The sequence below is a fragment of the Montipora capricornis genome, chromosome 9 (assembly GCF_036669925.1).
Source record: "Montipora capricornis isolate CH-2021 chromosome 9, ASM3666992v2, whole genome shotgun sequence".
Lineage (NCBI taxonomy): Eukaryota > Metazoa > Cnidaria > Anthozoa > Scleractinia > Acroporidae > Montipora > Montipora capricornis.
This window is the reverse complement of record NC_090891.1, coordinates 48,221,906-48,238,409: the sequence shown is the minus strand read 5'-3', so window position 1 is coordinate 48,238,409 and position 16,504 is coordinate 48,221,906. Positions and strand designations below refer to the sequence as shown.

The window sequence follows — 16,504 nt, the reverse complement described above, 5'->3', positions numbered from 1 at the left end:
CTACGTGAAGAAAGAAAACGACGATTAGAACCTTAGGATAGGTTGTGACCGGCTAAGAGAATTGCGTTTTTTAGCTAACGCAATACAGAGGAGATGAAAGAGGTAATTTAGTAACAAAAAAGATAACAAATCAAGCATTCTGATTGGCCAATGATCACAGAGAGCCAATCAAATGTGAGTCTTCTGCACAATTATCATTATTTTTCTTTTAATTTTCTCCCTGTGTACTATCAATAAAAAGTCACAAGGTTTTTTTCGGGCAATTTGAAAAAAATAAACACTGGTAAATTTAAGACCTCTGGGCTTGTGCAGTTTAGTTGGTTATTAAAAACCTTACAGGCTTTTTTGTCCCACATTGCATGAAAAAATCCTGATTATTTGTATACACACAATCTCTCTTCGAAGTGATGAACGAATGCACTTCGTATTATTAACATTCCGTGCTAAAATGTATTTTGCTATGATCGGTTGATAAAGAAGCCTGAAAATGAACACCAAGAGAACCAATAAAAGTGGCCTCTAAGGAGCGCATTGACGTCGAGCACAAAAACCCGACTTGATGAGTCTGAATATTGATCCACAAGTGGACACTATCTTTGAGAAGAAAATGTTCGAAGAGACAAGAATTGGCTATCAATGAAGTATATAAACCCTTCGCTCATGTTACATCCTTTTAACTCAGAGGTCGAAAAAATGTTTTATACACCTGTTTTGCTTTTGTCAAAGAGCGGATATCAAGATCATGCACGCTCTTCCTCCAAAAAACTCCGCGCTGGTAATTACATCCTGAAATTTTAGTCGACATTTTTTTCTCGATTCTTTTATATCTTCAGTTTTAGGGTGCATTTGGTTTCAATTGTCAAAATTACCTTTCGGAAACTAGGTATGGTATTTCTTCACAATTCGAAATTTCTAGTGAAGATGTTGTTTTGGTGACGAACTGAGTTCTCTTGCCGATGTCGATCAGGGTTGGCAAAACAAATTTTTGTACTATCAGCTGAAAGAGGACAAGTTAAAACATGCTCTCGTAGTTCACCAGTTTTCAAACAAGTCGTGTTGATGTTGATAGAATGTATTTTGCCAGTTTGCTGTTTTGCTTGAAAAAAAAATTAATCACTCAAATGATATACAGACCTTTAGTCACTGTGCAGACACCGGAAAACGTAACTTCAAGTAGCGAGGAAGAGCTCACAACGGGACAACTGAAGTGCAATACTTCCTCTGAGTCATTTATTCTTTAGACCAAAAATTAATAAATTGCATGTGTTGGGCAATTTGTCAATATCTTGTTTGACAGCTTGTAAAATCAAGCCATAACATTAGATTGGTTTTGGGTTCTTTATCCTTATTTCAGTATTAAGGCGACTACGACTAAATGATTCTGAAGTTATTGAGTATTGACGCACAAAAACAGCCGAGAGCTTTTTTTTTCACTTAGTAAGTTCTCTAACATTGCCAAATTAAGCGCGGTGTATTCTACAGCACAGCCTATTTGACGTTTAACACTTTTAAGTAAACGTTTCGTCTAGTCCATGACGAGCCGTCATGTGAAAAGTCGACCCGACTTTTGGAAATGTCAGGTGGTTAGGGACTTAGAAAAAAATCGTGTATTTGTGATCATACTGGAGGCGGTGAGGCCGGCTGAAAATGTTGACGGGTCGTGACGACCCGTCTAGTTCGTGACGAGCCGTCATGTGAAAAGTGTTCCAGTGTTTGAGGTGGTGATGTCAATCCACCGGGAGACAGTTGTTTCGTTATTACTCGGGCCCGTAGGGGCACGAGTTATAAAATACGTTTGATTTCAGTTTTATTTATGCCTTTCTCCCCTCCCACAGGATAGGACCTTGTAAGCTAGTGGGCTGCATACCCGCGCTCGTTTACTGGGCACTAGAATAAAAACAGACAATCCCAGATGGAGTAAAATGGCTAAGGGCAAAGGCCCAAAGCCGATTTAATCATTCAAACTTTCTTGAATATATTGCAAAAAATAATTGCTCTATAAAATGTGTTGAGCCCAGTAAAAGTGAGGGCACAAAAACGCCAAAGCAGAAAGATAACCATCATGCTGCCGCCCCACCCAAGGGAAATGCAGCCCACCAAATATACTAGAAGTTAGAAAAACAAAATCTACCAAACTAGAACTGCTGCCCATGCCAAACAGTTCGAGACCCTGTGGAAAATAAAATAACAAGCTAAATATAACATGAACTGCTGCCCCTACCCTTCAGTTCAAGAGTCTATGGTACCGAGGGGGATTCCCCAATCACTCGGAGAAATCAAACAAACAAAATAAAAAGCAATGAACTGAAACAAACTTACTAGTTATTACAGTGCAGGGAGAACAGCCGCCCTTGCCAATCTGTTCCCCCATCCATGACTATTTAAATACAAATTATTAGCTAAATTGAACATGAACTGCTGCCCTTGCTGATCAGTTCACATATCAATAGCACAAAGGGGAATTCCCCAATATTAAAGATATGCGATAGGGGTCAAGAACCCGGACAAGAAATACATGTCGGTACAGGGAAAGGGAGAACAGCTGCCCTTGCCAATCTGTTCTCCGAACCCTGACTACTTACTCGATAAGCTAGCTACAGCAAGATTATTAATGTGAAAAGCACAGAATAGCTGCAAACTAGTACAAGGAGCAAGGGGGACTGCTACCCGTGCTTGGCAACCAAAAAATGATGAGACTGCTGCCCTTGCTAATCAGTCCCATCACCTTTCAGACTTGCACATGGCTTCCCCTGCAAGCCATGCGTGTTCTTAGAGTAACAAGCTAAGATACATGTATAAGAGAAGGTATCCTAATATACAATGTACTTAAGGAAGGCTAGACCTCAAATGACCCAAAGCTCTGATCTGAGCGTCAGACATTCCCCGTTCTGCAGCAAAAGAAGCAGCACCTATGCGAAAAATATGACCCTTGTAGCGTGTAGAGTCAAGCCCACAAGCCTTCAAGGAAAGAGAAAGGAGTTCTGCAAAAATGGTCCGTGGAACTGGGCTATTATCCGAATTAAGGAAAAGTGGGCCTGGTCGATTTCCCCGAAGTGATAAATAATCCAGTAGGAATCGTACTGGGCAACAAGTATTATGGCGAGGCAAAATTGTAGAGAATGGACGCTAATTGTAGCTATGTTTAAAATTTCCGAAAGCGAGTTTGAGAGCCACCACACGCCTTGAAGAATCTACTAATTTGGCCAATTGATGAAGCTGCTAGGGGGCACCCGCATCTTTAGGTCTCCCCAATCGAATCTCCCCAATTCGAAGAAAGGCAAAAAAGGTGGTCAAGGACATGGCCTGAAATTGACACGTTGATACTGGGAAATAGCTAGCTTTGCCGAAGACTCAATGATTCTGTTGAGTACTGGAAGTGTGAATAGCCTAATGCAAAAATTGTGAATAGCCTAATGCAAAAACATATGAGCTTACAGTAGCTGGAGCATACTTTTTGTTGTACATATAAGCAATAAAAATAGCCAATGTTTATTGGGCACGATGGGAAACGCCTTGCTAACAGAATGGAAAATCGTATTCCGAAATTGGTAAAATATTCTACCAGCCCGCTGATAGGTCAGAATAGATGAAGGCTGGAGACTGGACGTAACACGCATGGTGACAATAGACCCCAATTCTGAGGCTGCAGACACCGGGGAATCTCTGAGGGCAAGGAGTCCATATGAGGTGGTGCAAGGTGCCTGAAAGTCTGGACCTGCAATCGAGATAAAGCATCAGCTAATCGGTTCCGAACTCCCTGTATGTGCTTAGCTTTAAACAAGATATTGTGATGTAAACAAATTGAAACTAACTTATGAACAAAAGCCATCAGAACCCTGTCCTTGCAAGTTTGCTTGTTAATAACATGAACCAAGGATTCATGGTCAGTAAAAAACAATATGCACTGATTGCTCATAGCTGCACCCCAAAGGTATAAGCTTAATACAATGGGGTAGAACTCAAGAATGGCAATATTCTGATATTCCCAATTAGAGGGCCAGTTCCCAAACCCTAAGGCACCTGAAGTATCAGTGAATAGACCTAATTTGGGTGAATTTAGCCATGTATCTTCAAGGAAGAAGGACTTCCCATTAAAATTAGACAAGAAAGATAACCATAAATTTAAAGCCTCCTTGACGACTCTGTTAAGTCTGATATAATGATTAGGCATGCCAACACCCACAGTTGAGTCAATAAGCGGATGCAAACAGGGCTTGACCCGGCCACATAACTGAACATGCAAAATTTAAGAGACCAACGAGTGATTGGATTTCTTTGAGGGTGACCTTTCTGCGACGACAAAACTCTGGTACCGGTGGTCGTCCTTTGGAGGTAGAGGGAACCAGGCCCATCGGGGTAGGTGAGACATCAGCTAAACTCCCTTGAACCACGGAAGATGCAATGAGGTCAGTGCCCTGAGACAAAGAAGAAGACTGGCTGCCCGTTCCAGTTACTGGAACTTCCTGAAGGCCTGATGGTAGGGTAGGAACAATATTCGAGGGGTTTTCACCCGGAGATAAACGACGCGACACTTCATCCGCTACTCTGTTGACCAAGGTCTCAATTAAATGGGTGGACAGCAGCTCCTCCTGTTGCGACGGTTGAACTGTCGCTGATGTGCTGGGGGGGTCCTGCGAAATCACAACATGTTTCTCGCCTGCGCCTGCCCGGGCTCCTCTCTTCTTGCTCGGCAAGGCAGGAAGGCCTTGAGTAGCAGAGCTACTAGCGCGAATGCTCTCCCGAGGGCTGGCACATTTTGGAGCCCCACCTGATGATGATGTCCTAGATGCACGACCGCGAGACTTAACTTTAGGCATAATGAAAACCTAAAACTCAAACAAAGAGAAACTGGGCAGGAACAGAAAACAGTAGGGGTGACTAGAGCTGACACATGGGCAAACACAATCTAAATGCAAATAATCCTGGCAGGCCAAGCCCTGTCAAGTCAACGAGTCGACAATTGGGCAGGCCCATCAACGCCAGAAAGAAAAAGGATCCAAAGGGAACTGCCGGCATAACTACATATGACCAGCTAACCCCAAAGAAAACAGTGCCAGGATAACTACATACCACCAGCAAACCTTTGGCAAGGAAGCATAATTACATATGATTACTGCCAATTAAACTAGTCAAAACTACATGCAAGTGAACAGACGCCGTACCACGAAGGTTAAAATCGCTAGCCGCGCGGGGATCGAAACCTGAGTCTACATCTCGCTTAAGGCGCCTAACAAAAGAATGGCCTAAAATAAGTGCTTTAGGAACAACCTCTGGTATAAAGAAAGCTTACCGTTAAGCGATGTAAAACCGAAGTGTGATCCAGCGAGGAAAAACAAGAATGAATAAAGGTGTGCCTGCTTTGTAGCCTGGCCAAAAGTCATCACGAGTGGGGCTCAATACATTGAGGCAACCAAACACCCTGTCCAGGCCCCGCCCGTGTCCTATGCTATTACATAACAAAACTGTTGCATAACAATTCAAAGCACGTGCATTCCATGTTGCACAGTAGAAATTAACTGAATTCCTGGGGAAGAAAGCCATAAAAATTCTATTCGCATAACAAATAATCTCTTTGTTGTTCTTTTAAGTCAACCATTGACGTATTTTCACGCTTTCGGACAATGCTTGACCCACGCGCTCACGTCCAGATTCCGCCAATCGGTATCCAAGAGGGAAGATACTTTCTTGCAAACAACCAAACACTGTCTTCCGCTCGAAGAAAATGTCCCTTATTTCTACACGCCTTCTCCATTGTCGCATTCGACAAGTTACGACAGACCAACAATGGAAAACATGTTTTAAAAGCATCTTTTAAAAACGTCTTTTAAAACGCTGAGACAATCTTAAGTCTTGCCCGAGGCCTGTCGTAAGCTTCATGTCGCATGCGCCAAAAATCGTTAACCTCTGCGACAAACTGATCGATGTTGTCTCCAAGGAGCTGCTGTGCGTTGGGCTCGAAGGTGAAGTGAAGTTGACCATTTTAGTAGATGTTCTTGAAACTTTCATTGAAGTCTTCTATTACCTCAGTTGACAGGTGGTTAGCAGCCGTCTCCATTTCTGTGAGTGTCAGCCTGAACGCTAGTGGAATGGCAAACAAACCGTCCATGGTCCAGAACAAACAAACCCATTCAAAAGGACCTGAAGCAACAAAGAAGAATAGAAGTCGCTAATGAGCAACTTTTCCTTTTTTAAGGTTACTTCCCACCTTCAGAGGCCGAAAAAATCGTTTTCTTTTAATTTGACAAAAGTTAGGTCAGTCATTTTATCTAGCGTTTACAAAAGGAAAAGGTTAAAAGTCTCAAAAAGCGGCGGAGTTATTTGGAAAAAACGTATTTTCAAACAAGGTTAATAACCTATGAAGGTGTCATGGTCTTGTCAACGGGTGAGACCTCTTGGGGAAATTTTCGCGGCAAAAGCTCACACGTATTCATGTTATTTGCATAATTTTATTTACATCACGTACTTGACAAACTTCCCACGTGGAAGCTCTAATAACTCGTATGGAAAAATCAAAAGCAGAAAAAAGTCCTTGGGTAAAGAAAAGAAAAAAAACCGGCCCAAAGAAGAAAGAAATATCTCCATTTTGCCAAAGAAAGAAAAAGAACCTCGCCGAAAGCATAGTTGCTAACTATGCCGAAAGCGACAAAGGCTCTTGGTTTGGCCAAAAACCTTCGACAATCTCGGCAAGTACCTTAAAAATCAAAGTCAACGCCAATGCAGTTTGTGGACAAGATTCTTCGTTGGAATCTGGTGGAAGCGATGAAGAAAAAGAAAAATGCGATACCAACGGCCCTAAACACTGGAGTACTTGAGCTGTCCGTCGATTCGTTACTAGCGGCACGTTTTCCGCCTTTGACCTTTTTGGCACGGGTTTTGCCTTTGCCTTTAGTGTCTTTGCCCGCATTGTAATTGTGTCGACGTCCTGAATTCCACTCAGGACTGAGCGATATAAAAAACGTGTTGCAATGCGATGCTTTTCCCGGGAAATCTTCATTTATTGTCATAGACGGTATGAGGTCCTGTCGTTCCATTGGTTTGCGGTTTGATCAGGCTTGATAATCTCCAGGCGTGGCGCGTGTTGCTTACGAACCTTTACAAGCGAGAATCTCGCATATGATTTTGAGAGGAATACATCCACTTTGACCGAATTTATAGGGTATCCATATATAATGACAAACAAAAGAGTGTCGGGAAATTTTGATGTTTAACATATTTTTCGCGTGGCGTCCATTTACGCAACACGTCTCGCACATTTTTAGCTACTCCAACTTTAGATGTGGATATCTAGACAACCAATCAGAATATCGAAAAAGCCCGACACACTTTCGTTCATTGATGCCTTGTGAATAAGACTGTGCAGCCATTTTGCTCCTACTTTGGAATCCGATAGCCGATAAATTCAATAGAAGAACCCTCGGTCGTTTCACGCCTTACCGGCCTGTGACACTTCCTGAAAGAAAACTTCGCTAAAATTGTATTTTTTTTGTCAAGTACATTTATTAAGCTTTCTAATGATATATAGTTTGTTGGGGTTTTATTTAAACTGGCGCGCGTACAATGTTTTCGGCGAAGGGCACCCGCGAAGGTGGGAAGTAACCTTAAGTGTGATTCCCAGTGGAGATTGAATTATATAAATGTTCTGGCAAATTCAAAGTAAGGGCAGGCCAGAAGAACGCAGGACAAGATTTTTGACTTCGTCAATAAACGACTTGTTGAAGTGCAAAAACGTCTCCTACATTGGCCTCGCAAATGAATCAAAAATCTTCCTCAGTATTCCTCACACCAGGCCTGGAAGATTACTCGACCCGTTTTCACGTCTTCAAGGACACAGCAAGACACTTACGCCATGGAGACGAAGAAACCGGAATTCCAAAGAAACTGCAATGGCTGCGAGAAACGCCTTTAAATATTTTAAAAGGTACAATAATTACTAAGTGAATTAAGGAGTGTATAAGAGATTTCAAGACCTTTCGAGTCAAGATTAATGAACTGTGGAGGAACGCTTAACAAGTATTATGGTGTGGCAATCAGTTACTGAAGTCGAATGATTTAGTTCCCGCAGTTTATCGTTACTTGTTTGGCTTATTCGAATGCTGTTTTTATGATGAAGTACATTTTGCAGGAAATACGTTTCAAAACGTGAGAAGATTATAAAAGAAAGAAAAACGCCAAGGAAGTTGAAGCTATTATGATTTAAATATGCCTCCTAAAGCCAATATTAACACATTGCTCGCGAAGCGTGACGCGGGGCGTGACGTTGCAATCAAATCATCATTGTTCATTGTATGAACTCTTTGAAGAATTTCAAGTTGTATGCGGCATAGAATCAGAATTAGAAACCTTGGAGAAAAAAAGTTTACAGGGAAATTGAAATGAAATTTAGAATTGTAAAGAAGCAATTAGAAGTAATTTCTGACAAAATCATCAAGAACGGAATTTCCAAAGATGGAACAGTTGCGAAAGCGCATGAAAAAGTTGGTATCGAAGTTAAAGAAATCTATGTGAAATGTACGGCCAGTTTCGTAACATATCAAAAGCAGTATTCCAAAAAAGGGAAGATCTTGGAAAACCAAGCATTGGCAATTGGTCAAATGAACAGTGCATTAAAAGAAATGGTCCAAATATTGGAATGGAAAACAAATGATAAAAGTCATGGTTTAGAGAAAATTTCGGTGCCCTCATGGGATGGCCAAAGGCGGACATACAATACGTGGAAACACGAATTTACTCACTGGATGAAAAAATATAATCAAGACAATGACGAACAATTACAAAGGTTTCGGAAAGCCTTGCCAAAGAATTGGTGGTCAGATCAGGTTAAATCTTGTAAAACAATAGAAGAAGCCTGGGAAATCCTTGATCTCGAATTCGGAAACAAAAGAAAGCTGACCTTTTGAAGGACATTACGGACTATAAGCCCGTAAGAAGTGATTCAGAGTCACTTTCGCGCTATGCTACCAAAATAACAGCATTTGTAAACGACATGAATGATAGTGGATGTAATGTAGATAAGTCTGGTGAAGCTCCGTTTGTAATGTCACAGTTACTTTCCAAACTGGACCCTAAAGATAACGCAGAATTCGGACGAGAAATGTTTCGTGAGCATCGCGAAGAAAATGCAAACAATTTAATCGCATGGCTGCATAGAGAAGCTACCCTTCGTTCAAGAGCGGGTAGAGAAAGGCGAATATTCGAGAGGACGGAACAACGCGCCGCTAGCAACGTAATGGAGAACAATGTCATTGAAGAATTGTGCCCCCTGGGCTGTCAAACAAGACACCTGCTCACAGCCTGCCCAATATTCCAGTTGACCAACGGTGGGAAGTTGTGCGTAGACATAACCGTTGTCGCAAGTGCCTCAGAACCCATCACACTAATGAATGTCGGAAGCCCGATGGAACTACATGTGACCAATGCACCAGACGACATCATCGTTTTTTACATAGTGAGGCCCCAAGACCAAGACCATTGAGTGGACACGGGAATGTCGGTAGAAACCAGAATAGATCTCTCGCATCTGGCAACCGCGTCACGATGAACAGGCAACTTCAGGTTATCGACCCCTCCCAGAGTCAAGAACCAGAAAGAAACGATACAGAAGAATCACAGAATACCTCGACACAATTCGTAACAGATGTGCGTGGGGGATGCGCCATTTGCCCAGCGCAAAAGGTCAAGATAGAAGACAGCAATGGAAACCAACATGAAGTTCTCGCCATGTTGGACAGCGGTTCCAATACAAGCCTACTCTCAAAAAGCATTGCAAAGAAACTTAACTTGAAAGGAACGCAAACACATCTAACAATGAATCTTGCTGGTGGTCAACAAAGATCAGAGGGATCGGAAATTTTAAATGTTGAATTGCTGTCTCTCGAGAACACAGCTGTTAAGAAACTTCTACAAGTGTATTCTGTCAAGAAACCATGCAGCTCTGCCAAACCTTTATCACGAAAAGAAGTGGAATGCTTCCCTCATTTAAAGGCTATAAGTGGCCATCTTCACCTTTCTGGGGGAGCTATTGGATAGTACGTGATTGGTCAACTCGGTGAAAATTCCGTGAATCCATCACGTGTGACGTGAGTCCATGTTGGAAGCATAAGCGTCCTAGACGACGTAAAGACACTCTTCACACAAGGTTTGATGGGGGTGAAACCTACAGCACTTTGCACCTGCAGTGACGAAACTCTTAAAAAAAACAAGTTCATCAAGTCCGTCACAAGTTCAACACAGATGGTTGACGGTCGACTTCAAGTGCGAAAGCCCTGGAAGTTAACTGGACCGCCCAAAAGGAGCAATCTCGACATAGCACTTCATCCAGAGAAAATTAGTCACGTAGAGCCCGAGTGGTATTTGCCTTTACAGGCAGTTTTCACACCTTAAAGGTCCACCAAAATACGTCTCGTCTTCGATGCATCTGCCAAGGGGCATGAAAACCTATCCTTAAACGACTATTTGGAGAAAGGTCCTAACTACATAAACGACCCCACAACAATTCTCTTGGCATGGAGATGGGAGAGCGTCGCATACACCGGTGACATTCGAAAAATGTTTAACCAAGTGCTCATCTACCCTGATGACAAGGTGTACCACAGATTTCTATAGAGAAAGGACGCGCAAGGTCAGCCGACGGTTTACCAGTGGCAACGCCTGAATTTTGGAGACAAGCCCGCACCAGACATAGCCATCAGTTGTGTCAACACCCTCGCAAAGTTAGCAGAAAATGAATTTCCAGAAGCGGCAAGAGAAATAAGAGAAAACTCTTATGTGGACGACATAGGAGGATCAAAACATTGCGGAGAAGACGCTAAACACATTACGAAAGAGATTGACAAGATTCTTGCAAAAGAAAAATTTGAAATCAAGGCATGGAATTCTAATCATAAATATGTTGACCAAACCAAAGAAAAGTTCAGCAGCTTCCTTGGGCACAAATGGGATAAATCTGAAGACACGATTTCATTTACGAAACAGAAAACTGAGACCGTGAACGAAGGCTTAACCAAGAGAAACTGTCTGGCTTTCGTAGCACAACTCTGGAACCCAATGGGATTTGTGTCCCCAGGTTCCATCCAAATGAGAATTGCTTTACAAGAGCCGTGGAATATGGGTTGTAGTTGGGACGAACTACTGCCGGATGATCTTCAATGGAAATGGATGAAGAACGTTCAAGTACTCAATGACCTCCTCAAGTACGAAACCAACCGAAAACTTAAGCCAGACGACGCAGACGGGATGCCTGAAATTCATCGCTTTTGCGATGCAGGGGAGTAAGCATACGGTTCGGTCATCTTCCTACGCTGGAAACTCAGAGATAACAGCTACGCCTGTGTCCCGATCCTGGTAAAAGCGTTGGTGGCACCATTAAAGAAGAAATCTATACCGCGCCTGGAATTAATGGGCTGTCTTTTGCTCGTTAGAATTTTCAGTACCATCATTGAAGCCTTAAAGTTTGCTAATATTGAAGCGTGCAAGAAAGTTTTCTGGATTGATTCCCTGACAGTTCTGTCTTGGATTAGAAATTCACAACGAAAATTCAAACCATTTGTGTCAGCAAGAGTGGCGGAGATCCAAGAAACTGTGGATGTTGACAAGTTTAGATACATTCCCTCAAATCTCAATCCAGCAGACGCATTAGCGAGAGGTATTGACTTGGGAAATTCGGAAAACTGGACGAAAGGACCCACGTTCCTATTTACAGAATACGAAGAAATTCCATCAAATGAACATCAAAACCTTGAGTGTGGAAATAATCACGACATCTTGAAAGAAATGAAAGGCATGACACCAAAGAATAGTCTCAGAAAAGAAGAACAACACCCAAAGAGCGGTTGTGTTGCAGCTGCGCTTGATTTCAAGCCAAGGAACCCCACTCTGGAAAGTTTGTTAACAACATGCTCCCCATTCATAAAAGTTAGAAAAGTCCTCGCTTACGTTCTAAGATTTGTCCACAATTTACGCCAAAAGAGTAAAGAAACAGGAGCAATATCGGTAGAAGAACTTCGAAGATCAGAGACTTTCCTGTAAAAATGGGCTCAAGAAAACCTAAACAGAGAGGATGTTGGAAAGTCATTGACAGCGCGAAAAGACGACCAAGGGATCCTGGGTGCCCATGGACGTTTAGAGAAAATTCGCACATTGCCAGCCGAAATGCGGAACCCGATCATCTTGCCGCACAACCACAGGATTGTACTCCTCCTTCTCAAACATCTGCACGAGGAAAGAGTCCACTGCGGCTACAAGAGCCTCACTTACGAGTCAAGGAAAAAATTTTAGATCATTGGCGTGCGGAGCATTGCAAAACAGCTCACAAGAAATTGCATCGTTTGTCGCAAGTTATGACAAAGACCTCTTCAGCAGTTGATGGGCCAACTCCCAAATACACGCGCAGAAATTGAGAAACCAGCTTTCGCCTGCACAGCGATAGACATGTTCGGACCAATACAGATCCGACTAAGTCGCAAGACACTGAAAGAAGCACAGATTATCATTTTTGCATGTATGACCCCAAGGGATATTCACTTAGAGCTGGTTACTGACCGAACAACAAACGCTTTTCTCATGGCTTTCCGTAGATTTGCATGCACAAGAGGTCATCCCGCTGTGTGTTGGTCGGATCATGGAACCAACTTTGTCGCAGCTCAGGATTACTTAAGAGAAATTTGCAAACTAGAGAATAAAACGTAAACATTGCTTCGATCTAAAGATCTCCACACTATGGGTGAGTGATTTGCACTATAAGAACAAACAAACCCATTCAAAAGGACCTGAAGCAACAAAGAAGAATAGAAGTCGCTAATGAGCAACTTTTCCTTTTTTTAAGTGTGATTCCCAGTGGAGATTGAAATTATATAAATGTTCTGGCAAATTCAAAGTAAGGTCAGGCCAGAAGAACGCAGGACAAGATTTTTGACTTCGTCAACGCAAACTCGAAGAAACAATAAACAACTTTCTGAAGTGCAAAAACGTCTCCTACATTGGCCTCGCAAATCAGTCCATTTTTGCGATCAGTTTCGCCACGTTGAGCAAGTGTGTCGAGCCCAAGATTCTTAAAGGCGTGTTGGCTGGGATGACTCTGCTCTCAGTCGAGTAGTGGTATGAACTTTGTTCACCGTAGAACAACTTGCATAACAGCTGAACGTGCCCAGTGGCGTTTTCCTCGTCCGACTTCATTAACTTGTTAAGAATGTCAAAGACTTCAGGGGAGAGAATGAATCCTTAATGTTGATTTGCCAGAAGTTTCACTAATCCTGAGGACGTTTTTTTGCTAATAATTGAAGAAGTTAAATCTAAGTGTTGCAACGGGTCTTGGGCGGCATGCAGAATTGCGGACGATTTTCTTGAAAAGATTAATAAAAAACGGTGGTATCAAAAATTGAACTGCATATGAAAATTTTGTAGGAAGGGTTGACTAATGTATCGAGTACAGTGAAAGAATTTTCAAGTGAAGTCACGATATAGTTATCTGTTCCCGGGTATCCAACAAAGATGGTGAAAATTTTAAGCGGCTGATTGTGCGTCACTGTTTGAACTCGCGATTGTATGGATTAAAGAACGATTTTGGATTATAGAACGATTATGGATTATAGAACGAGGTATATTCATGTGTAGCGGGCTTGTTTCGGCTCATAGATGATAGAACGAGGTATGTACATGTGTAGCGCGCTAGTAGAATACCTTGGGTGTTTGAAAAAGTGTTTGCGATCATATGATTCACAAAAATAAGATATTCAGCGCGACAAATTAAAGAAAGGGTGCAAGAAATGTATTTTGTTTTGTTGTTGCTGTTGTTGTTGTTGTTGTTGTTGTTGTTGTTGTTGTAACAAACGAGGCATCGATGCGCTCGATTAAGCAACGGAGTTGTTCTTCATTTTGGCGACTACGGGACTGCGGGACTGCGGAAGCAGCATTGCAACACGACTGATTATCATTTTAACGACTAACGACTACGGGGCTGTAGGACTCCGGGCGCAGCAATACAACACGAAGGCGGCACTGCGGGAGCAATTTTGAAGTTAGATATTTTGTGGGCCGGGTATTCTGCAATCTAGCCAACAAAATAGCACTCGTTTACTGATTAAGCCTAAGCGCTCGTTTCAGTTATTAGGCCTAAGCACTTTTTTAACATTTTAGCTTTCAATTTACGGTTTGGTTAATTACACGTTCACGAGATTATCTCACTGCGTACCCCGTACCGTGTAGCCAGTTTCTAGGATAGCCTTCCATCTTGAAGTGAATTATCTTCCGTGTAAAGCGTAGCCAGTTTCTAAGATACGCTTCCATTTTGAATTGATTATCTCACTGCTTATCGCGTACCACGCAGCGAGCTTCTAAGATAGCCATTTTCAATTCGCATTTGATTGTTACTTGAATAAATTACATACTTCCACTTGAATTTATTAGTTTCTTCGTACCGCGAAGCCGGCTTGGCAGAACTTTGTTCGAGTGGCAGGGTAATATTCTGCAGTTACTCCCAAGAAGGGTTCGTATTTAAAGGTTTGACGTGTATAAAAGTGATTTTTCTCTCTTTCTTCAGTTTCTTTTCTCCTTGTTTTTGTTTGTTTCCTCTCCATGCGCCGATGTTATAACTACCGTTTATTCGGAAATTTCAAAAATCAATCGGATGTAACACGTTTGAGCAACATACGAAATTCGTCACCTACGGACGCTGCGTTCATTCCGATGCTTACGAAGTCCATTACATGTTGATAGCATTTGCAAAGTAGTGTCGTTTTCCTTTCTGTGCCACTAATGCCAGCTTTGCACTTAGCAACATCGTTATTAGTGTTTTGCGATGCCCTTTCTTTTTCCTGCATACACTTGAAGCATTAGTTTCCCCTTTTTTCGCAACTGCATGCCATCATCCAAGTTAACACCAGACCCTAGCGAATTTTTCGTGAAAACAATTCTGATATCGCGAAGAATCCTGTTGTAAGAGTCACGAGTTTCATTAGGTTCCGTAAAGGACAGCTGTGTCAGCCACCAATTCCGTTGCTTGCTAGAGTTAATAACCAATGTTAAGAAATTGTGTCTCTCCCTTGCTTGATTTGATATTGTAGCTATATTACTTATTTTCGTATTTTCGTTATTTTTGTTATATTTGTGCGCACCCTTCCCTTGTCCGTATTAAACAATTGCTATTTTTGAGTCTCTCGTTTGCTTGACAAAGACGATCTGTCATACCACGAGCTATGATACGTCTAATTTTAGCGTGATTCCTATCCGCTGGCTTTTGACAGTCGACTCTGAAGTGGATTCTTTCCTTTTCCGTTCGCTTGCTGAGGATTTCCTTGTTTTCTTTTAAAACTCTTGCGATTCAAGAAAAATTAATTGCCTAATATCATGGGTGACAAATTACTCCTTAATTTAGGCGCGAAATTTCAGCGTTAATTTATAATTTCACATGTGAAATTACAAAATTGCCAAGGTAACATCTCTTGTATCTCGATCAGGGCTAAAATGGCGTCTAGATTTAAGACAGTGACCATTGAAGAAGTTACGAAATTAAAAGAAGCGGCAGAAAATTTAAATACGTGAAAGAGCACAATTAACTGGGTGAGAGTTTTTGAGAAGTGGTGTGACAAAAATAGCCTTGAGAAAAACCTGAAGATGATTCTTCCCGAGCAGTTGGATAAAGTACTCGAGCGATTTTACAATGACCGTTGTGAGCGTAATTTGTCACCCACGACATTAAAAGGTAATCAAATGGTTTTCTCGTGAAATAATTTCACTTGCGTTTTGTCAAAATTATCCGAATTTTGACAAAACGCGCGTGAAATTATTTCCTAATTTCACTCGTCGCCATTTGATTACACATACTAACTGGTGAATTTGACAGTAAATTTCGCTGAAAAAACCGATATCACACTCATCCCTTCGTGATTCATGCGATCAGTCGGTTTTTCAGGTGAAATTAACCGTGGAATTCACTAGTTAGGCAGTGAAGAAAATGACATAATTAAGCAATATTCGGGAAACCCAAAAGGCGGACAATTCCAAAGCCTTTTATTTTCACTAATCCGACAGCCAGTAAGAATAAACAGGCCAGGAGCACCGCTTTTTGGCTTGGCTAAATCTATTACAATACAATACAATACAACGCAATGCAACGCAACGCAACGCAACGCAGCGCAACGCAACGCAACGCAACGCAACGCAACGCAACGCAACGCAACGCAACGCAACGCAATGCAATGCAATGCAATGCAATGCAATGCAATACTATACAAATTTTGTTTTCTCCTGGCGTAGTTACTTAATTTAGTTACAAGTTTTATATTTGCTAATGAAGTTCCTGTTATGTTAAGTAAAACGTTTTGAGCATGGTGGCTAATTAATAAAAATCTTTCTACGAATCTTGGTTTTGAAAGCATTTTTTTACAAGGGTTGCAAGGCTAATCAAGTGGCCAAGAAACAAAGAGAAACTGACTTTTAGTTCGAATAACTTCGTGTATGATTTTATTATTCAACGTACTGCGCAAGAAAGGACTGTCACATCATTGCCGGA

General features: G+C 41.8%; 1 protein-coding gene across 1 annotated transcript; it reads left to right on the top strand.

Moving 5' to 3' along the window:
- Window positions 1-11,394: 11,394 nt before the first annotated feature.
- On the top strand, window positions 11,395-12,024 carry LOC138017697 (uncharacterized). Its single transcript, XM_068864712.1, has one exon. The coding sequence runs from the start codon at window positions 11,395-11,397 to the stop codon at window positions 12,022-12,024; it is 630 nt and encodes a 209-aa protein (XP_068720813.1).
- Window positions 12,025-16,504: the final 4,480 nt, after the last annotated feature.